Consider the following 21764-nt stretch of genomic DNA (forward strand, 5'->3'; position numbering starts at 1 on the left):
GTTGTTTTTATTTGATCTAGATGAAAAGCATTTTTAACTTGGTAGCCTGGAAAGATTAGACTTGCACATACACAATAAACCCCATTTTGTTTTGTTTTCCTCTTTGACATAATACTCAGAGAGAGGGTGTTTATATACCAGCGTGGACAATGAATCTATTGTCTCATCTCCTGTAGAAACAAGTGTCATCAGTGCTTACAATTGATCCAAGAGCCCTTACCTGATTCCAACACATCAGTTATTTATTTATTCACAGAGAAAAGAATCCCATGAGGCTAACAATTGTTATCAAGGACAAGATGGGAGGAAGGAACAGAGGAAAACCCTAAGTGGTGCCTGTTCGGTTGTTTAGATTTTTTGGTGCCACATTTCAAACAAATCAACCAGTCAATAAGAGGACACAGCAAAAGCTAATTTAGCTATCAGTGTGAGATGTAGATTTTACAGACTTTCTCCTGCACCATTTGAGTTGGCAAGAGCTTTCGCATTGAATGGAACAGGAAAATCAGCCAGGCAGTTGTCTTTATGCTCATTAACACTCATTATTGGCATTACTGGTGTGCCTAAATTTTCTGCTGCTCTTCATGCCTTGACTTACATGGATGAAACTTGTTCAGCAGGAATATTTAAACACATGCTTAGAGGATCCCAAATTCCTCAAGTCATTTTGGTACCCATCATCTTTTGGGATTGGTGCCTGACTGCAGTCACATGCTGACATATTTTTTAAGAATCTCGCCTTTGCTGACTTGCAGCTGTGGCCTGGAGACATGTCATTCACACTTAAGATCATAAAAATCTGCCTTATTTACTTCAAGCGTTAACACTGCAACTGATGACAACAACAAATATAGAAACATTTACTATGCTTCCTCTTAGATCCTTTTGATTTCTGCCAGATGCTGTTATGGCAAGTGGTGCGGAAAAGTGTGTGTGTGTGTAAATAGAACCATAGAATCATAGAATCATAGAATCGTCAAGGTTGGAAAAGACCCTTAAGATCATCGAGTCCAACCGTCAACCTATCACTGCCAAGTCCATCTATACCATGTCTTCAAGCACCGTATCTATCCGTTCTTTAAATACCTCCAGGGATGGAGACTCAACCACTTCCCTGGGCAGCCTGTTCCAATGCTTGACCATAAAAACCATGACAAAAGCCCTGAGATGCTCACCACAACACAATGAACGTGAGCAGAGATGTGTCACAGAACAGGTGGAATCCTCAGAGTGTACCAGTGGTGTACCTGGGTCTGGGGGAGCCACAAACACTTCCCAGCCCTCAGACTCAGGTGCATGCCCCAGCCCCTGTCATGCTGGGACAACTGTGACCTCCTCCCTGTGCACTGGTTTCCATGGGAGGAAGGGGAAGGGGAACCATGTGTTGAGTTTGGTGGAGTAATGGACATTTACACCAGACCAGTTTGCCCAATGGCTGTATGGTGTAAGTCCATCTAGCTGGAGGCAGATGGAGACTGGAGAAGATTATTACACATTCCAAATAAAAAAACCCAGAACTACGATAGGTCAGTCCCCTAATCCAGCCCTTAGGATTCCAGCAATTGCTGGATGCCAGGAAGATCATGAAAGGCATCGAGTTAAGACCATCACATATACTTTCATGTACTATTCTTTGTGGTATTTATTAGAGTCACACTTACAGGCAACCACAAAGGTAGAGGCTCTCCGCAAAGACCTGTTAAAGAATTTATGGTGAAACAGCAAAGGAAGAGAAGGATGGGAGGACAAACCAAACCCCAGAGAACTGGCACAGCTTTCCCAAGTCATGTTGCAGCCAGAATTGCGTTCCCTCGTCTTGCAATACCTGGTGCCATGACCAAAGTGTACTGGGGCTCCTGTAAACAGCAACATCATTCCCTGCACCCCTCCGCCCCGAGCTGTGGCCGGTTCGTCCTTCCCCGGATCTCCCTCACATGCAGGCAACCTTTCTCCTGGCACACTTGGAGGGCTGAACTCTCCATGAATCCAGGCCACGTTCATCTAGGCCTGGGTGGAAACAACGTGCTCTGTTATTTGGCCTCACCCTGCTTTTTAGCGAGCAGCTTCTTGGCTTGCAGAGAAAGCTGCAAATGATGACTAAGCAGTGAGTTGCCCTTCACTTTCCTTTTTAAAATAAAAATGTGATCATTAATCAACAAAGTGATGTGTCTCAGGGCTCTGGAGGGAAAAAAATAACTTGAGGTGATTTGACAAACTGATTCTTTTGCTGTGCTGCATTTCCTATGGGACATGACAAATTAAATGTCAAAGCCAGCTAGAGAGTAGTGATATATCTCAGTCCAGGCATTAATCAGCCTGCCTCTCATTTACCACTTTCCATTTAAGTAGATGACTGTATACAGTTTGAACAATGGAGCTTTTCATTCCATAATCTCCCTAATTGTAATTTAAATAAGTTTCCTGACAGTCACCCTCAAGGCTGTGGGGAGATGATTCCAAGAGCTCCGTGTCCACCTAGGGTTTACATAATGGATGAAAATTCAAATCCTGGTCCGAGGTGCAATTAGATAACACTAGGAAAAGGAAAGAAGGGATTGGATGAACTGCAACCAGAGAAGCAGAAAAGTACATTTGATATCACTGGGAGGCAGAACTAAAACACATGCACACGTGCTGACCTAGATCACAGTCGAGGCATTTGATACTGTCTGGTAGGGAAATGAATATCCAGAGACTTTGCAATGCAACATGTAGAGTAAATAGGAGCTGACTGAGAGCCATAAAAACCCATGAACTGAGGCAAACGGGAACATTCACGAAGAATGGAAATATAAGTACAGAGGAGTTCAAGAGCACAGAGTGGTTTGTTCCAATTCCACACAAAAATAGGAAAAAAGCTTGTCCAAAGTTTCAGAGGAAGAAAATGCTGCCGTATAGATCATATGGTTGCACAGGCCGTCAGTTTAAATGCGATATTGTTGTGCTGATGGGTGCAATGTGTCACTGAGAACTGGCTGATAACACTGGACCTCCAAGCAGATTTCCACAGTTTCCCTTAAGCCATTCCAGCATTCAGTTTACCCTCAGTTCTCAGCAAATGTTTGCAATTTTAGATACTCTAATGGCCTATCAAATTTGTCTACAAACTTATGCCCTCCTTCATTCACATCAATATTTACTGCTCCAGAATATGTATCTTCACATTATATTGCTAAATCCTGCTAAAATCAATAGCCTGCACCAGTCACTGGGACTGGGTGCAGTAAAGTGACTCTCGCATCTCAAAGGGCCTAATCCTGTAAGACGTTAGGTGTCTGCAGATGGTGCCTTTTTCTTTCCAGGGTATTCAGCACTCTTGAGAGTCAAGCCTTCAGCTGGGAAGCCAGCAACCAAGCTTGTCAGTGTCCTGAGAAGCACCGGGCTTTCCAGAGCCCCCAATGCCAGGGAGGACACCTCAGGATGGCCACTGGTGCCATCAGCACCTGCTTCACTCCAGCAAAATCCACATCTGCATTGGTAGCAGCCCCAGAGAGCAGGCTGGTGTTTCTCTCATGGAAAATATTGCTCATGATTACAGTGATGGGGACTGGCTTATGAATACCTGATTAAAGTATAAAATGTGCTGAGTCGACTGATGCCATTGACAACTGAGCCATATGAAATTAAAAGCCGTATCTGTTTGTTATTACATAAGAGGAAAAGCCAGGAGTGGAAAAAAACCCTGAAACTTGGCAAATCTCATTTAATCACATCTGGCAATTTTCTAGTCTGAGTGATTATCACTGTTGGATATCATGTTTTTAGAAAGTAAAGCAAACAAAGAAACTAGAGCAAACAAGAGTCAGAAAATAAAGAGCCTTTAAAAAAAAACAAAAACAACAAAAACCAAAAAGCTGTGCACCTTTCAGCAATACTATAGGCCATGCTTGGGAAAAGGGTGTTTAAAGCTATTCTCCAAGGACAGTCACATTTCAGTTTAGTTTAGGATTAGTGACAGATGGCTACATACTAGAAGGGGTGTACAACACTCCTTTGAACTCACTTATCTTGAAAGAATGGGGAAAATTTTCATCAATTTTTTTTGTGGTCATTGCAAGAAATACAAGAAATACCAAACAACTTTGACTAGCTGCAAAGGTCCTTTGGTGGTCCAATGAAACCAGAAGCAAAAAAAAAATCCTAAAATGTGACAGGGTGGAGGGCTATACTTAAATTTATTCCCAGCCATGAAGGTCTGCGAGTGTGAAGTTGACTGCATTTCTTCAAAACCAATTGTTCTATCTCAAGGCTAAAAAAAATAAAACATCATTTGACTTGAAAATGAGAAACTTCTGTATTTGGAAAAGTTGAAATTAGTTGCTTTGACATCTTCAAAACTCTCTTCAGAAATTATCCAGGTTAGTAAATGTATTAAGGCTGATCATGTTTCACAGATAATTTTGATAAACCATCTTTTTCTTGCTTTGAATTTTTTTCTCTCCAAACAAAGCAAGGCAAGGGTTCCCTGAAACATTTGGAATTGACTTCTAGCTAATAGCAGTAAGGCAATACTTGACAAATCTCAAGCCTGTCTGCATAGATGTGTACAGATGATCTCTTGCTCAGCCTTAGAAAGCAGCAAGAGACACTGGCCCTGAGCGTGGTGGGATGCTGACGTGCAGCTACTGCTCTATGGCTGGCTGGCACCTGCTCAGCTCACACCACCAGCAAAGCAGGCTCATGTCCATCTGCACAGGCCTATGAGGTTGTACCTTCAAAGAATTAGGGTGAGAACAGTGAATCACATAAATGCAGTTATAGCTTAACCAGAAACTGTTGGGTGCTCCACAACAGGCACGTAGTAGAAGCAATTTCTAGCAGATATGATTTGTTTATGAGAAAAAGGCATAAAGAAGCTATAGTCATGATGGGGCAAGAGAAACTGAGAGCTCTTTCTGTTCTGCTCAGTCCTATTTGGATTATTTCAGACACACTTAAAGAGTCTGTAACGGTGGATGAAGTTGCCTGGGGAGTTTAAAGAGCCTTGCTTTGGAAATGAAAGTACGGAAATCTTCAGAAGCAGTTCAGAAGAGAATTGCTTCCTGCAGCTAGGAGCAGGCTCTAGTTTATTTACTGGTAGATGGATATCATGGTAAGAATAAAAAAATAATGTATTTGAATAATCAAATACTCCTTACATCGTCATGAAGAATGATGCACCTAGCACTGTTGCATTTGAGCATCATACAATGCACTAAATAACAAACTATCATCTGTTGATCTGTCTTTGCCAGTCAGGGAAGAACTGTGAGAAATTTCTTCAAAATCATTTTTCTTTTTTTGTGCTATTCAGTGTGGGAGTTTTTTTAGTGGAAGTGAATTCAAAAGAAATGAAGCTTTGCACTTTGAAATCTTTAGTGACATTTAAGATAGCCCAAGTCAAACAGAGCTATAGATCTAAGGCACTTGTCTAGTGTAAATGTAAATATTAAATACGCAAAAATCTTTGAAGTCTACTGAGGTTAAAGCTAGACAAAAACCTATAGTGTAGACTTATAATTCAATGACTAATATATACATATAACATTTCAATAAACTTAACTGAGTCACTTTGAAAAGTAATACATAATCTACAAATGTTGTGTGAGCCCAGGGAAGTTGTTTTTCTTCAGAAGTCTGTTCTGGGCCTCGCTGCTACGAAGGTGCTGCCAATTCATACTTCCAGTTTCAAACCAATATTTTCAATGCTTTTGGATAGGGATGCGTGTTGAAAGTCAGTGGTGAATCATTTCATTTTCTACCCAGAGTATTTGTAACAATTGCCACAGTCTTCTGTGTGTGTTACTCTGCGTTATCTATGAATTTCAAAAGGCAAATGTAGGGTTTGTCTGTAGAGAGATACTGAGGCACATTAGTCTGAATTAGCTGAAGATGTGAAATTAGAGGAGATTAGTTAAATGTCATGAAAGTCCTCATGCACCCTTCAATGCAGAATAAAACCTGAAATTTCAACTTAGATAAATGAAGCAAATGGCTACAGAATGAATTAAGCCCATCTTAATTCCAAACCAAGCCATTCACACAAGGGTTGACTGTATATTTACCTAATTCATGCTTGGGCCAGCAGGCATTAACACGTTCATGTAGGCAAATTCTAAAAATAACAAACACGCCAGCTCTCGACGTAGCAGGTTGGCACCCACTGAAGTGGCAGCCCCCGCTCGGCTCCCCTCGAGCGGCTGCCAGGCAGGTCTGGGCGCGCGGGCAGGCGGCGCAAAGCCCCGACTCGGCGCCTCGGTCAGAGGCGAAGCCTTCAGAAAGAAGAAAAACAACTTCCCTGGGCTTAGCTATGCAGGTCTCGGGTTTCTATTGACGTTTGTAGATGATATATTACTTTTCAGAGTGACTCAGTTAAGTTTATTGAAATGTTATGTGTGTATTTTGCTGAGCCAGCACGGCATCCGGGGACTGAGCAGACATGGCTGGATGTACATGAACCTGAACTCTGCCCAATCCAACGAAGGAAAACTAGAATTGGTTTAAACCTTTTCTCTGCCAGTGCATTTGAACTGTGGGTGTGCTAACCTATTGGAACTGGTTCCAAATATTTAAAAAAAAAAAAAAAATTCCTGCTAATTCATTAAATCTCAAAGCTGGATACTCCTGAAATTTTCCCACCTTAGTTTCCTCAAAACCCTGTTGTATTAAACAGAAAAACAGTATGACCAGACTGGGGTTTGTAATCATACTTCTTTTTCAGCTCTTAGTAGAGGCTGCACCTATCATCATGTGAAAACATCAGTTTAATCCAGCATTTTTAAGCAGCAAAAAGTCATTCAGAGGACAAAGCGTCTACCTGAGTCAAAACCAGGAGTCAGCCTGGAATAAACAATAGTAAGGAAAATTGTTTAGGATTCACCCTGAACTCAGGGACCACTTGCTGATGCTAGAGCCAGAAGATGTTACGCACGCTCAGGTGTGTGCAGCTTCATAAAATGCATGCAATGTTACTTTCTTTCATCATTACCATTCGCACAAGTTAAAGCACTGGTGGGTAATTTTTAATTTATGATCATTATGCTTCTGAATGCATATTTCATTGCTGTTAAAAGGTACAGCTACTGGATCATTTGATACAGACAGATTTTGCTGTATCAGGAGTACCCAGATCACATTTTGAATGCTTCCTAATACACAGGCAGGCTAGAGATCTCTAAATGGAAACACAAGCAGTGACACAACAGGTGCAGCTGCAACAGAAATTATTGATTAACTGTGTGACTGCAAATGCCCTGAATCTGAAAACATAAAACCATACATCATTGGGTCTTAATGAAACCTCAAACCCAGATTTGCATTTGAATGCCTGCCTGAGCTGATGCTACATGTGACCGAGTAGTCTCAAGCGAAAGATTGGGCCATGTCCCTTGAATTTTAAGAAAAACTGAACCTGTACTTCACTGCAGCCCAAGCCCCTCTCTGCCGTCTGTTCAGTTCTTCTTTCATGCATGCTTTTGCATACTGTGTGCACCCATAATTATATGACTGAAGATGCAGGACGTCAAGGAAGAAAGGCAGAACCGGGTCAGAGAACACTTAACGGATCACCAGGCGTAACTTTAAAATGATGGAATGAACAGTCATTTACTCCTCTCAGAATCACATTAAATAATTTGCATGCTTCCCATAATAAAACTACATTGGAAAATCAAGCATGGTTTTTTTGACCAGGAATATAATTATTCTTTTCAACATACCAAATTCTGGAATTAGATCAAGACACACAACCATGAATTTACTTGGGGAGAGTAATATATTTAATGATGTGCTTAACAATCATAGAATCAATTATGCTTGGCAAAATAAATGTGTTTAAAATCTGCTAGAGTCAAAAGATCAGTTTCGAAATATGTTTATTGAAATGAAATCTGAAAAAAATAACCCCTCCCCCTACAACTTCAACCCACTAACCTGAAGCTAAAGAAGTCTGGATAAGGAAAATGGTGAGCCAGCAATCCCTCTGCGCTAGTAGGGAATCTAGGAATTATAAAAGCAGAGAAGTTCAATAAAAAACATACGGTGATGTTAACATTCTGGAAAATTATTCCACAGAACTTTAAGCACTTGGGTTTCAATTCTGTAAAATTTGTTACAAAAGCATGCAGATATGGCACCTGCCAGCTATGGCATCCAAGAGCTATAGTGAGCAAAAGGCGGGCTGACATTGTAGTGATGCTCCAGAGCATGGAAGTAGAGGCTAATACCATCCACACAAATGATGTTGCTAAAAAATGCAAATGGGGACTGCAGTGGGAAGTGGCTCATTTGCCCACAGAAGGACATCTGTTTGCTTTGTTTCCATAGAGAGGAGAGAAAGATTTTCCTAACCTTGAGCTTTCCGGCAGGTCAGCACAGCAGGGCAATTGCGGGTGTATCGCTCACGGAGGAGTCACCAGCAGAAGGCTGGTTAGATGCATTTCATTGTTTGTTTATCATATGTGATCCTGGTAACCAGTTGCTACGATATAGGCTTCCACTGTTAATCAAACACTTATGATCTTGCTCATGACTAACGCAACGTAAAATGTTTATTTTCCTGATGTAAAGCATCCTCTAATGGCAAATATCATCTCCTAATGAAGCATGACGATGCTGCGGCCAAGTGCTTTTTCTGGCTTCCCCCTGCAGGAGCCAAGGGAGACGAGCACTGTGCACCCCAGGTGAGCCCCTGCAGCCCTGCCCCGCTGCCCTGCACGGACAGGAGATTCAGCTCGCACAGCAAAGAGGTGGTCTCATGTCAATAGGAGCCTGGTTGGGCTGTCAGCTCTGGCTGTCTCAGCCTTCCCCCTCTGTGCTGGTAAAGCATATCCTGATCCATCCCTATATATCCTTCGCATTCAAATGGGAGAGTTTTGATCAGATTGAGTGCAAATATAGCTCATATAGTGGTCTCTTTGCTGTCACAGTACAAAATGACTTGGAAAAACTGCTCAGAAAGGTCTCTGACTCCTCACTTGTTACAAAATGCAATACTTTTGATTCACATGGCAGAAAACAGACAGTCACAGAAGTGAAAGGAAGAGCAAACAACGTGCACAAGGCTGACATCATGCCCTGCGAGCACAGCGTGTTACGCTCGTAAATAGTGTCCCTCCTGCTGTAGTGCAGCAGGTCCTAGCCTGGGAGCTGCAGAGACAAGGAGAAGGCAGGCGAAGGCAGATTAAAGGAGTCAGGGTCAGAATTCAGGGCAGGTCAACATGAGAAACTGACTCTTGAATGTAGTGATAGGAGGCACAGAAAAGGCTGAGGTCGTATATGAAATCAGAGATGAAACAAAAGATATTGCTGTTGAAAAAAGACTGCAGAAAGCTGATAGTATTACAATTGTATACCTGCAAAAATAGTCTGCTTTCTCTCCACAGGGGGAATTGAGCTGTCTAGGCTGGGAGTACTTGCTTTGGGTAGTTGTTTTTCTCTTCTTAGCAGTCTACAGTATATTTTAATATCTTCATAAAGCCTGAAAACTTTGTATTTATGGCAGGCTTGCACAAAGCAGCAGATGATTCTCAGCATAAAGAGCCTGGCTATGGTGTTCACACACGCACCCTGACACGGCCTAGTACTTTCTCCTATAGAAAATTGATCCTGACCCTATATGGTATCTGTTTATTTTCCCCAATCTGTGCCTCTATCTGCATCAGAAACGCTGCTGTGCCATCCCAGCTGCTGCCATAAAGCAAAGGGAGTCCATAACCTCTTTCTGTGTTGGCAGGTACGAAGGTGGATTAAGAGCCCGATGGTCAGTGTTGAAAAGCACCCACATGCCAGCCTCAAATACCCGGGGTCCACTGTGATGCATTTACCTCCAGGGGATTCGGAGCTCGAGCCTCCGCTGTGCCAGACCTGCCTGAGCGACCACCCTTTCCAGCGAGGGATCGCTCCTCAGGAGGCTGAGTCCTGCTCCTGGGAGAGCCAGAGAAGCAGCAAAGTAAGCCGCTCTTTCCTCCCCCATACTTTGTTTATATGTTTCACACCGATAACGGGTCTGTACTTAGAGATTGTGCTTCCCTCAGAGAGAGGGCATTCTCCGAAATCCGAAACTCTGCTGACCAAGGCTGTTGTGCACATCTGGGCTCTGCTTTCTACCTTGAACTTTGATACCCACGGACAGCATGAGAAACAAAGTGTTCTTCACAAAAGTGCTTTGATGTAGTTAGTCTACCAGTATTTGAACAGATTAGTAGTAACACTAAGTAGTACCTCCCTGTTTTACAGAAACTGAGGTGCAGAGAGGTGACATTATCCTTCCAAGATAATGGAAAGGACCAGGAAAAGGGCCACACATTTTTCCCCTTCTGTCCCACAATTACAAGACCACCCTTCTTTCCCGCCCCCATATCTAGCCTTCTCTTTAGAAATAAGAACTTGGCTCAGGGAGTTTTCCTGAGCAGAAGGTGAACGATTTAGTGGGTCTTTTAAGCAGCAGGGAAACCCTGGTTTGCCTTGAGTCACGCCGGTATGTTATAAATGACAACATCATTCTGCCAGTAGTGCTGGGCACACAGATGTGAAGGTGGCAAAGCTGTAAGGGCTGAGATGAAATGGTCAGGAAGGGACTTTTCTGAGGCAGACTTCAGACCTTTCACTCATCATTCAGCTCCACCTAATCCCTGTGGAGAAAAGCCAAACACAGAACAGAAAGTTTTGCTCAAGCCCATCATCCCTGACAGAACCATCCCTGCCTGGAAATGGCACACAGAAAAAAGGAGAGAGTTGTAGAAACATAAAAGGAAACAAACAAGACTCTTTCCAAGTACAAAGCAGAGCAAATGTGACAAGGCATTTATCAGAGTCTTAGCACACAGCTCACAGCAGAACCATTTTTTCATGCTACATCTGCTGCATTTTTAAACAGGGAAATTCAAACAGCAGGTAAAAATGGAGGTCCTGTGCACTTCAGAAACTCAGCAAAGGCATTTTGGTGAAACATATGCACAAGCGGAGGAGCTAATTACTCCTGCATTTTGCTTCATTAAGAAGATTAACTTTGCTCAGGCTGAAGCATTAAAAAAATGAAAGCACCAAAGACGGAGGATTCTGCAAATCCTTTGCCTTGCCATAAATCACATGTACTCCTATACAGCTGTAGGGCCTCACAACTGATTTCCATTAGGTTTTACATGCATATGGGATAGATTTGGCTGAACGCAGATTCCCCCAGACCTCTCTCAGTCTCCTTATTGCAGGCAGCAGAGAGGCTGCTTAGTCAGCAGCTAGAGTCTGCAGCAAGAGGGATATTTTGCACGCTGCTTTAAAAATAACGTCGTCTGGCGAAAGACTCCTTGGATAAAGATGTCCTGCATAAGGCGTCTTTTAAGTAAGTTAAAGCATAGAGTCTTTTATGTGATTAAATGTAAGGTCGCTGCCTCTTTCTCTACAGTAAAACCAGGCAGGAAGCTTTTAATAATAAAGGCTGAAGGAGCTCCGTGTCTGACCTTTGCCAGGTTTAAAAAGAGTTGCTGGGTGAGATTCTGTTCAGGGGTTACAAATGGCACAAGCTGCATAAATGTGAAATAACTCCCTTCACTTTAAACCGATGAACTTGAACAGAGACAGTCCATATTTCAAGGAGAAGAGAACGTGGTCCCTGTTAAGTCGGCAAGGCGCTTGGGGTGTGCCAGTCGTCTCTCCTGGCTAATCCTTGTCTCTTTTTCCCCATTACTCTTTCTTCTCTGTTGATTTCAATACTGCAACCAGGTACGGGTTCAGTGATTATAGCTCCTTTGTGCTATGCCCGACGCCAACACATACAAGGGTCCTACCGACCCTGTTGTTTTGCTCAAGGGCAAATTAATTCGTAAAGAAATCCGCTGTGAAATATTATTAAAGGCTTATTCTAGGCAACAAGATTTCTCTGACATGTTTCAAGCTATTCTGATCAGTTTGAAAAGGGCCTTATAAAAACCAACCTGATTAAACCACATCACCCAAGGGAAGAGTGTCTGTATTTCTATTCTTATTTCCAACACAAAAACAGGGAAAAAAACATTACTGCTTGTTTACTGTGATGGTAATTATGTAGTGGAGTCTTTAAAAATTGACTTAACGTAAATAAGATTATATTGAAATGGAAAGTAAGAGATTTAAATAACGAGATTTTTTTTCTTATGATACGTTTCCATTTCCACCTCCCCAGGCTTTTCTATTAAGGCATGTGTCAGTTGGAGTTTATAAATGATGATTGATGTAACCTCTACTAAGTATCCTCTATTATTTCTATGATAGTGTATTATCTCTGTATTTTTATGACATTTTTCCTCATTGTATACAGTAGATAATTTTCAAGCATTGCCATAAAACCATGCTAATTTTCACAAGACTGGCTTACATAGGTATATTATTGGGTTTTGTAACCGATGTGGATTAGTTCTATGGAAGCTTATATCTGCTCTACCAGTGTAACAGCTGAAGCCCTAAGGGCTTTGGACCACTGCCAGGGTAATGATTTACAATAACCATTCCTCACGTTTCCATGTCTATCTGCATACTTCAGGTTGCGTAAAACTTACCGGCTTGATGAGGACAGTAAACTCCCTTTCAAAATAAATTGTTACTCAGTACGATGAATACCCCATGTAAATAAGCTGGTTTTGAAAGAGCGGGCAAACCACCTTTTAGACCTGCTTAACAGTTGACTAAATGGGGAGAGGGGAACATGGTGAAAATTGGGTGTGATTTAAATCTCTCAGGTGAGGGTTTACCAAGCTGGGTTATTAGAGGTAAATCATACTCACGTACACACACACACACAAAAATCTTTCATACTCTGCATGATCTGTATATGCCACTTACGCTGTATCGTTATGCCCTTGTTTCAGACCTTTCTCTAAATGAGCAAAATATAACAGACCTTGTTAGTAAGCTCAAAATATCTTCTTCTTTTTTTCTCAAACAGAGCCATCAGCTAGGTTCAAGGCTTGTTCTGTTCTTTCCTCTTTGTCTAAAAAAGCTCCTGCTGACCTATCTATCAGTTGACATTTGTCCTGAAGCACCACGGACATATCTCTATCTAGTAGACCAAAGCCCTGAATGTTTAGAGCTGTCTTTTCTTTCCAAAGCGAAACAAAAACTCTGCACTGCCCCTAGCTAAGGAACAAGAGGAGGGAAAGAGCAAACTAATGCGTTTACCCCATTCGAGCAACATGACTTTAAATTGCTGGCAGCATCTCTGTGTGTTGGGCGCAGCCACTGCTGCGTGACTGGGGGCTCAGGGGTGCTGAGCAGGGCGCTGAGCCCCATCAGCCTCAGGAGGGATCTGTCCCCACGTCAGGTGTGATATGGTGGGCCTGGCAAAGGGTTTTGATCTCTTCACCCTCTTTCACCGCTTCTGTGGGGATGGTGGCGGAAAAGAGATGGAGGCTACTGAGGGAGTTGCCCCATCTTCCTCCACCTGCCGCAGTACATCCATGCCTGATGTCTTTTGTAAAGGAGCATCCGGAAAGCCTTGCTTAGGGCTGCAGGGAATTCAGTGCTGCCACCTTTTTGGACAAGTCCTTTGCGGCTTATTGGAAATTAATTACTCTCAAAGACACTTTTGGATCATGCCATTAGATTGATAGCAGGAATTTATTTTACTATTAACAACAATTCCAAGCTCCTGTGTACAGGAGAGCTCTTGATTTCAGTCAGGTTTCAGCACTTTACCATATTTCAAGTCTTGCTTCAGAGATGAGGAATGCTGAAAAAAATGTACCCAAGCCAAAGGTTGGGCAATTATTTGAGATAGTTCTACTTATGAATCTCTCCTACAAATAACATACAGCTTCTAGAAACCTGCATTTGAAATGGAGTAAGAATATGTTTCAGGTGAAATATGTTGTGTAAAGGGGCATCATAAAAATAAATGCCTTTTAATGGACTAGGAAAACGTGGAGATGAGAAAAAGAAATATCTGACTAGCTCTTGGTAAAGAAAGAGTTTGGTGACAGATCTGATTGGGCTTTTTAGGGAAAGATGGTTTTCTCACACGTTTTGGATAAAAAGCCCTCCTGCTTTTAATGATCTGCATTGGCAATGAGGCACCGTGTGATTTACACCCTGATAAGTGCTAGTTAATACACAAACATATGCACATACACAACAGAGGAAATGGAAATCCTGAAAGCCCAGTATAGGACAATTAATCCTGGAACAAACACATGTGAAAAGTGCTGCAATAAAACGTAATTTGGAAAAGAAAAGTAGGCGAAAAAAAAGAAGTTTGGTTAACAGAATTGTTCAGTGAAATAAAATCTGGAGAGGACTGTGAAAGCTTCTAATAAACCTAGGCAAATTAACAACCTGATGGCAGATTACGCTTGATAGAGACAGAAACACAGTAATGCACTTTGATGGAATAATTAGAACTACTCAGTACACACTGCAGGGTCTTAAATTAACTGTGATTATTCCAGAAGGCAGCCCGGTGTGCCACGGAGAGTAGCTTACTGAAGATCTCAGCTCAGGGTAGCTCAGAAGGTCAATCCCACACCCAGCAAAGCAGACCCTCTACCCATTCACTGGGGAGTACAGCCCTCCATTCACTGAGTTTACTTCTGCCACATATAAAGACACATGGGGAAAGACATGAAATAAATATACCTAGTGTGGGTGAGGACAGACCAGGGATACCATGACAGCAAACTCCTGGGAAAGGCCTTGCAGGCCAAACTCTATCATTCTTTCCCTTCATCTATACAATGAGATCCACTTTGAAGTGGCTGGGAGAGGCTCCGGTAAGTAAGATCCTTTGGAAAGAGATTGCCAAGGAGCAAAGGACAGACAAAGAGGCCAGTGGTCCCATGAGCCTACAGCTCAAGCTGACATTTGATGTGAGAAACCTTGCCATCTTGCGCGTGCTGGAATTTTCCCATACAGGGATTCAGGAAACACTTATGAAGATCATCTTGATGAGTTTTGGTTTCCTTTTTGTCCCTTCTTGCAACCAGGAAAAGCTGCTGGTAAGAAAATAACCACAATCCTAAACTCTTTCCAGAAAATATATGGCCCTTTATTTGCCTGCTCCATTGCAACGATGAAATAGTAGGGATAGGTCTGGAAAGCAAAAATGGAAAACAATTGAAAAGTTTCCATTTAAGCTAACATATAGCATAAATACAAGGAGAAAATCTTGTATATGGTATAAAAGACTGAACATTATAAACAGACTTTAAACATAAGAGTTACAGGGATCTGGAACTGTCTGTCAAAACAGAAGAGTCAAACTTATTTACAGCTGGAGTTTAATATATTCATCTGTAGGATGTTCTTGCCCTTACACTTGGTTACTCCAGATTTCAAAGAATATTTTGCTACGCCTCCTAAGACTGGAGGATGGGGGCTTATCCTACTGAGTTTGGGTACTGTACCCTTGTACTTGTAAGAGTGACATACAGAGAGATAATCTGTTGGGCAACCCTGTTTTCAATGTTCCATGTTGTATTTACAAGGATACTTCCAACATAATCCAAAGGAAAAAGACATTAAAACCAGTAAAGGAAATATTTGTATACTACATGTAATTTAACTTGAGAATCTACAACCACTGGAACTCCATAGCTTCTGTTTGACTACTTTTCATATACAAGTAAACCCAGTCATCATATTCTCCAGAAATGTATTATAGCACTGTCTGAAAAGAAAAGACAGATTCAGAGAAGCAAGTGGTTCAATACGAGCAACTAGAACAGTAAAGAAGGTATTTTGTACTTGTCTCCATTCAGCAACTTCTGGCTGCAGAAAGTCTGTATTTTCTGGATCATCACAAGCGAAAGTTGTAGCTTAATCCTGCAAGTTGACAGTTGCAAATGGAAAGCACTCATTTTCACCAGCATAGCTTACAGCTATTTCCTAAATAGTTGTTTCTAGCTGACTGCACTAAAGCTCTTTTAGCTATTGATATAAATGTGTCACTAATGGGTTTTTGATGGAATTTGGAATTGAGTACATTTGAATACACATCTCCGCCCATAAGCACAGGCTTATGTATCTGCCAATAGGTGTCTGTACTTCAGGAATTTGATCATGTGTATAGCCGAAGACCAGTGACTCAAATGTGATTTTATTGCACATCCTATAGCTTTAGCAAGATGAAAAGCAATCTTAGATTTCTCTGTTGCTCAGATTTCTCAGCAGCTGTGAGAATCAGCTGTGAAAGCAACATGGGAGTGAGGTGGGAACAAGCTTTGTTTCAGGGATTAAATCTAAATGCAGTACGTACTTTCATGGTTTTGTAATGGATTGATATAGGGTTATTATGGATAATATTTATTTAGACGAGTCAAAAATGTTTAACACAAAAGCGTTTTCAAATGGAAATGGCAAAGCACAGTTTGCAAATGCACAGGCTAAAATTATGTGTAATTTCAGTGAATGGCAAAGACTGAATAGCAGACAATTGCCTGTGGGGGTTTTTACGGTCCCAACTGACAAAGCGAATGTCTATATAGCACAGAGCATATAAATCAGTTCCATGACTCAAAGAAATTATGTGATACATCAATCATCTGCTGTACAAATATGCAATGAGGCACTCAGTCATTTGTACATCCATCACAGGTCTGTTCAAGTGCCATACATTCAGTAAATTAATTGGACAAGTCAATATAAAAAACTAAAAACATGCTCTCGTCCTTTTTGAATGCTGGTTCAACACTACTGAAAATAATTTAAAAAAACTCCTATTTTAAAGAAGCTAATTGTCAAGAGTTTTCCCTGAGGACTTCTGCAACTGGAACATGATTTATTGTACTTTCCACGGGGTTTCCATAATACCTGGACTGGAAATGACATCTCTTTCTCTCTCTCTTTATTTTTTTTAATTATTTTTATTTTCAGTATGGTGTTTATCTAGCACCTTTTCCACTCAGAGATCCAAATGACTTTGCTGACAGTCATAGCGATCAGAGAAAAGTATTAATTTCTACATTGGTGGTAGTAGCCAACAAATACCCATCGCAGTGAGTGTGAAGAATTTGGACCAGGCACCAGTAGACCAAATTTCTGTTTAGTTTTGTCCTGTCATGCAGGACACACAAGGCTCATTTCTGATTAGCAAGTGGTCAGACACATAAGGTCAAGAGATTTGCTTACTAGAATGGAACAATGATGTTCTCTATTTCTCCAGAATCCTGCTTCTGGCAATATTTAGTACCTATTGTCAAAGAAGAAGGTGAACAAAACCAATCAAAAAGCACTTTGTTTGAAGAGAACATATTTTTTACAGCCTAACGCTGTTAGATCCATTTGGTTTTCAAAGGTTATATTTAGCAGGGACAACTGGAGCTGCTCTCCTCTATTGGAGTCTGATTTTAATCTGTTTATTGCCCATCTTGTAATTATTGCTTCAGCTCATTTTGAAGATAATTCAATGCTTCATAGTAGATAAATAAAGGAGTCTGTTGCATTGTGTGACAAGGTCATAAAAACAATCTGATAGGCAATTAATACTCCTCTCTTAAAGAGTAACAGCACTGAAGATAAAACAACTGTCTCACATACGCATGCGTAAGACCGTATACAGACAGCTAAAGATTAGGTCTGTAAAATAGCTGAGTATGACCTAAAACCAAATTCAAGCCCATCCACCAAGGGAGCAATAAGCCGTGTTATAACATGGTCAGGGAGCTCAGGGCTGCACAAAGACAGGGAGATGCAGAGGGCAGGAGCAGCTGCAGGGCCACCTCTGCCAGCTGGCCAGGGCCATGTCACCAGCAGGACTGCGTGGAGCAGAGGGGTGAGCTGAAACCTCCTTGATTTCCCCACTCCTAAAGAGTTCCTCCCCTGGCCAGTTTGTGTCCCCTCCTCCCCACCAAGGGTTATTTCATGGACTGCCTAGACTGTGCTTTTGAGGCAAGAGTTAGTCTTGTATGTCATTTCTCTCTAAAAAAATGCATCTCTGACCCAAAAACATGTTCCATAAAGAAAAGCTTGTTTCTTCCTCCGGCTACTCTATATGCGCCTGTCTGTCTATGCCAAGAAGTCACAGATATCACAAGACGTCCCAAGTGTCTTGGTCAGCATGAGCAACACAGTGAGTTACTCACAGTTTTGGTCTCGTCTTAGCCATTGTAGCTGTTGCATTTCTTCGCAGTTTATAAATCAGTATCACAATTTTTCTCTCTAGAACTTCCAGATAACCTTTTATGTAGAATTTTCCTCTTTGCACAAGGATGTTATAATTGGCTAAGACCTCCATAGTAAAGTCATGCATTCAGTAAATCCTATTATAATGTTAGTTAATACAGTGCATGCTGCTCATTTAAGGTAATTTAATGCAATTCCCAGATCCCAGGACTCCTCAGTGTCTCCTATCTTAATACAGTGTACTTGCTCTGTATCCAATTATACCCTTTCCATTTTGTGAAATCTTTTTCCTCTCTGAATAGTCAGCACAGGATGTTCTAAAAGAGTTTCCGTAATGCACTCTCTGGATTTGAGAGGTGCATGGCAAGTTGGCTTTTTTGACCATTTGCATTAATGGAAAGATAATTATTTCCAAAGCAGCAGTGCAGCTGCACAAAGAGTTTCTATGGCCTATATTGTATCACACCATATTGACACTACCATTAAAACAAAAAAACCTGCTCAGATTCATAAGAGTTACACTGTTTCAAAATTATTTTGGAGCCTTACTGGCAAAGAAGGCACTGGTTTTAACATCCCTTGCTAGTTTTGTGTAAGTTGGGGAATTAATTTTGGAGGAAAAGAAGTATCACATTTTCCTGATAGAGAGCTCGGGGCAGTGGGGGATAATCCCATCTGACATTTATAAAAGGCACTTGAGTCTTGAAGAAGAGGGAGTCAGGCCCATGGGAGTTCTAGAGATTAAGAATCACCAGCTTTAAGGTACTGAAAATGAATCCAAACCCTTCTAATTAAGAAATCCTTAGCAGTAATCTGTCATGTGAAACCACGTGGGTTTTGCTTTCCTATGCAACAAAGAATTTTTTTCTCTTTGCAGATAAATGGATTTACAGACAGATTTAAAAAAAAAACCACACACACAAAAACAAAAAAACCCAAACAAACCAAAACCAAACAACAACAAACAAACTACAAATGTGATAAATCCAGTAAATGTCTTTTAAGAGTGGTATGATAGCACCTGATGACAACACCTGTCTTCTGGAGCAGAATCCATTACCTACAATTAAATACTAGACTGGACATGAGGAAGCATTTCTTTACTGAGAGGGTGGTCGAACACTGGAACAGGCTTCCTAGAGAGGTGCTCGATGCCCCAAGCCTGTCAGTGTTTAAGAGGCATTTGGACAATGCACTTAACAACATGCTCTAACTTTTGGTCAGCCCTGAATTGGTCAGACAGTTGGACTAGATGATCATTGTAGGTCCCTTCCAACTGAAATAGTCTATTTTGTTCTGTTCTGTTGTTCTGTTCTATTCTATTCTATTCTATTCTATTGTCTTCTACCTTGCAGAGACAGAATTAGGTGCTATAGAATAGTGCTGAGTAAGCAAGTAGAAAACACAAAAAGGGATTAAATGTATTTCTCTAATCCGTGAAGAAGGATTAGCATGCAAGAATGGTCTTCAAAAGAATGCGTAGGATCCACTCTTGCCCTTGAAAGATAAAAGGAAGAGCTGCTAAGAGTGGGTACTTCCCACATATTATTGCTGGAAGTGTGAAGTGGAAGTCTGAGGAACGCAGACACTGCAATTTAGATACCTTTTCAAATCTGGTAGGAAGGAAAAACAAACACCTCTCCACTCCCAAAGCATCTTCTAACTACTACTCCATAATAACTCTTGTTTAGGTGAAAGTAGAGGATACTGTGAATGCCTCCTTTTGCAGCTGCATCACTCTGTAAGAGCATACAAAACCTGGTAGCCTGCTTGAACCCTGGGTGGCCTGCCTGAACACTCTGCCAGGTTAGATGATTCCTGGGTTCTATTCACTGCTGCAAGGATTATTTGTGTGTTAAGGAGTTGCGGGATGAAGCACTGTTGTAGCTGAGAAGGAAAGCGACAGCTCCTGTCTGCTTCCCAAAGGTCTGATTCTTGAGAGTTTTACCATCAGGCATGCAGCTCTTGCAGGCAGATTCATGGAAAGCAGGAGAAACAGGTTGGATTTCTCTAGGTTGGAAAGGCATTAAAACAAGACCTGTCACAACTGGAGCATTTGTTGTCAGGCCTGAGCTATTAAATAAAAACAGGGATTGATGTCCTTGAGATGCTTTTCAAAAATCACTCTTAAAAGGAAGGAGTTAGATAGCTAATGTTAACAGATTCCCCCCTCTGTTGTCAGAGTCCTGGCTGTTGTTACTCTAATTATGAAGCATCTAGTGCTGCTAAAGAGGTACCTGCAGAGGTACCTATACACCTAGAGTTACAGGTTTTACCCTAGAAAACAGATGTTTAAAAGCTAGCATCATTAAGATGATGACGTTTCATTTCTTAAAGTTTTCTTTTTTTTTTTTTAAATCTAGCCCACAGGAACCAAGGCTCTTTGAGAGATAAAGATATTGTGGCTTAAAAAGCAGCCCTTTTATCAAAACAATTCCCCAAGCCCCAAGATACATCTACTGAAAGAAAAATATAGCTGCATGCAAAGCCAAATGCATAGGGAAATACAACACAATCCTTTTTTCTACATAATAAATGACAGCTACTGAAGGAATGGCTACAGATGAAAAGAACAAACTTGCTTTCTTTTCAAAGCACCAAAGGGAAATGCATGAAACAATGAAACTGTTGAGTAAGACTCTGTCAAGAAAAATATCATATATCTGAAAAGAAAAGTATCTTTAAAATCCGATTACTATAACTGGAAGAATTTCAGAAATCTGTGTACCTTACTTCAGTCACCAGTTGTTTTTGTCAGAATTGAAAATCCAGAGTTTCCACTCTATTTCTGTTTAACTTTTCTTTCATATTGCCATACATCACTGAAATGCTACAAGGTTTTCAGTTCCAGCTGTATCTGAAGGTGGCTTTCTTTTTTAAATTCAACATGTCAGTAAACTATGCTCATTATATTCCTAATCCGTCAAAGTAATATTTTATACAAATATTTGCTTTGATTATGTACATTGATACTGGCTAAGTTGTCAGAAGTGACCAGCAATTTTAGGCACTTTGGCTCTTGGACACACACTCACTGAGCTGATCTTCGAAAGCATTGCAGAAGGTGAGTAAGAAGCATCCTTCATCCCCAGGAACTGTGCAGGACCTCAAGCCAGAATCTCAGAAACTGGGGCACTCGAAGCTGGTAGTGCTAGGAACTCTTGCTCATTATGTCTCATAATATCTACTAAAAGGTGGAATTGAAGCTCTTTGGCAGTGACCTTCAGGGATGACAAATTTTAAAAGGAAATACTCTCTCTGGATCATCCCCTCTCCAGGAGTGCACAAGGCAATACTGTGAAAAGGGAGCATCTGTCCTACAGTGAAGTTACTTAGTTATAACTAGTTTTCACTGTCTTCTTTTGCATCATATTCCCTTCAGATAATATAACAACTGCGGGGCGGGGGCGGGGGGGGGCGATTTAAAATTCTTCAACTTTGATCACTGCAATTTTGTCCTGAAGAGGAAATAGAAAAGTTTCTGCCAACATTGCATCAGTGTGATCTGCAGAGCAGAAGCTGCATGCAAGAAGACCAGACTTTTGTTACCACATCAGCTTCTGAAAGCCACGTGAAATGGGGCTGACATAACAGTGCAGCAAGCAAAGTTCTTATCACAGGTTATACGGCTGTTGACACATCGCACATTCAGGATATCACTTCACATATGAGCTGCAGAGTAATTTCCACCCTGATAAGCG

General features: G+C 41.2%; 1 protein-coding gene across 1 annotated transcript in view; it reads left to right on the forward strand.

Annotated features, from left to right (window-relative positions):
- The window catches only part of LOC148053343 (uncharacterized), a 71103-nt gene that overhangs the window by 16873 nt on the left and 32466 nt on the right, over positions 1-21764 (forward strand). The window contains exon 2 of the mRNA XM_087774762.1: positions 9713-9928. Within this exon, the coding sequence (XP_087630888.1) occupies positions 9713-9928 (216 nt within the window). The remainder of the gene's footprint in view (positions 1-9712; positions 9929-21764) is intronic.

This window comes from Nipponia nippon, unplaced genomic scaffold, assembly GCF_047370975.1.
Source record: "Nipponia nippon isolate SJK-2023a ecotype South Korea unplaced genomic scaffold, ASM4737097v1 scaffold_4, whole genome shotgun sequence".
Lineage (NCBI taxonomy): Eukaryota > Metazoa > Chordata > Aves > Pelecaniformes > Threskiornithidae > Nipponia > Nipponia nippon.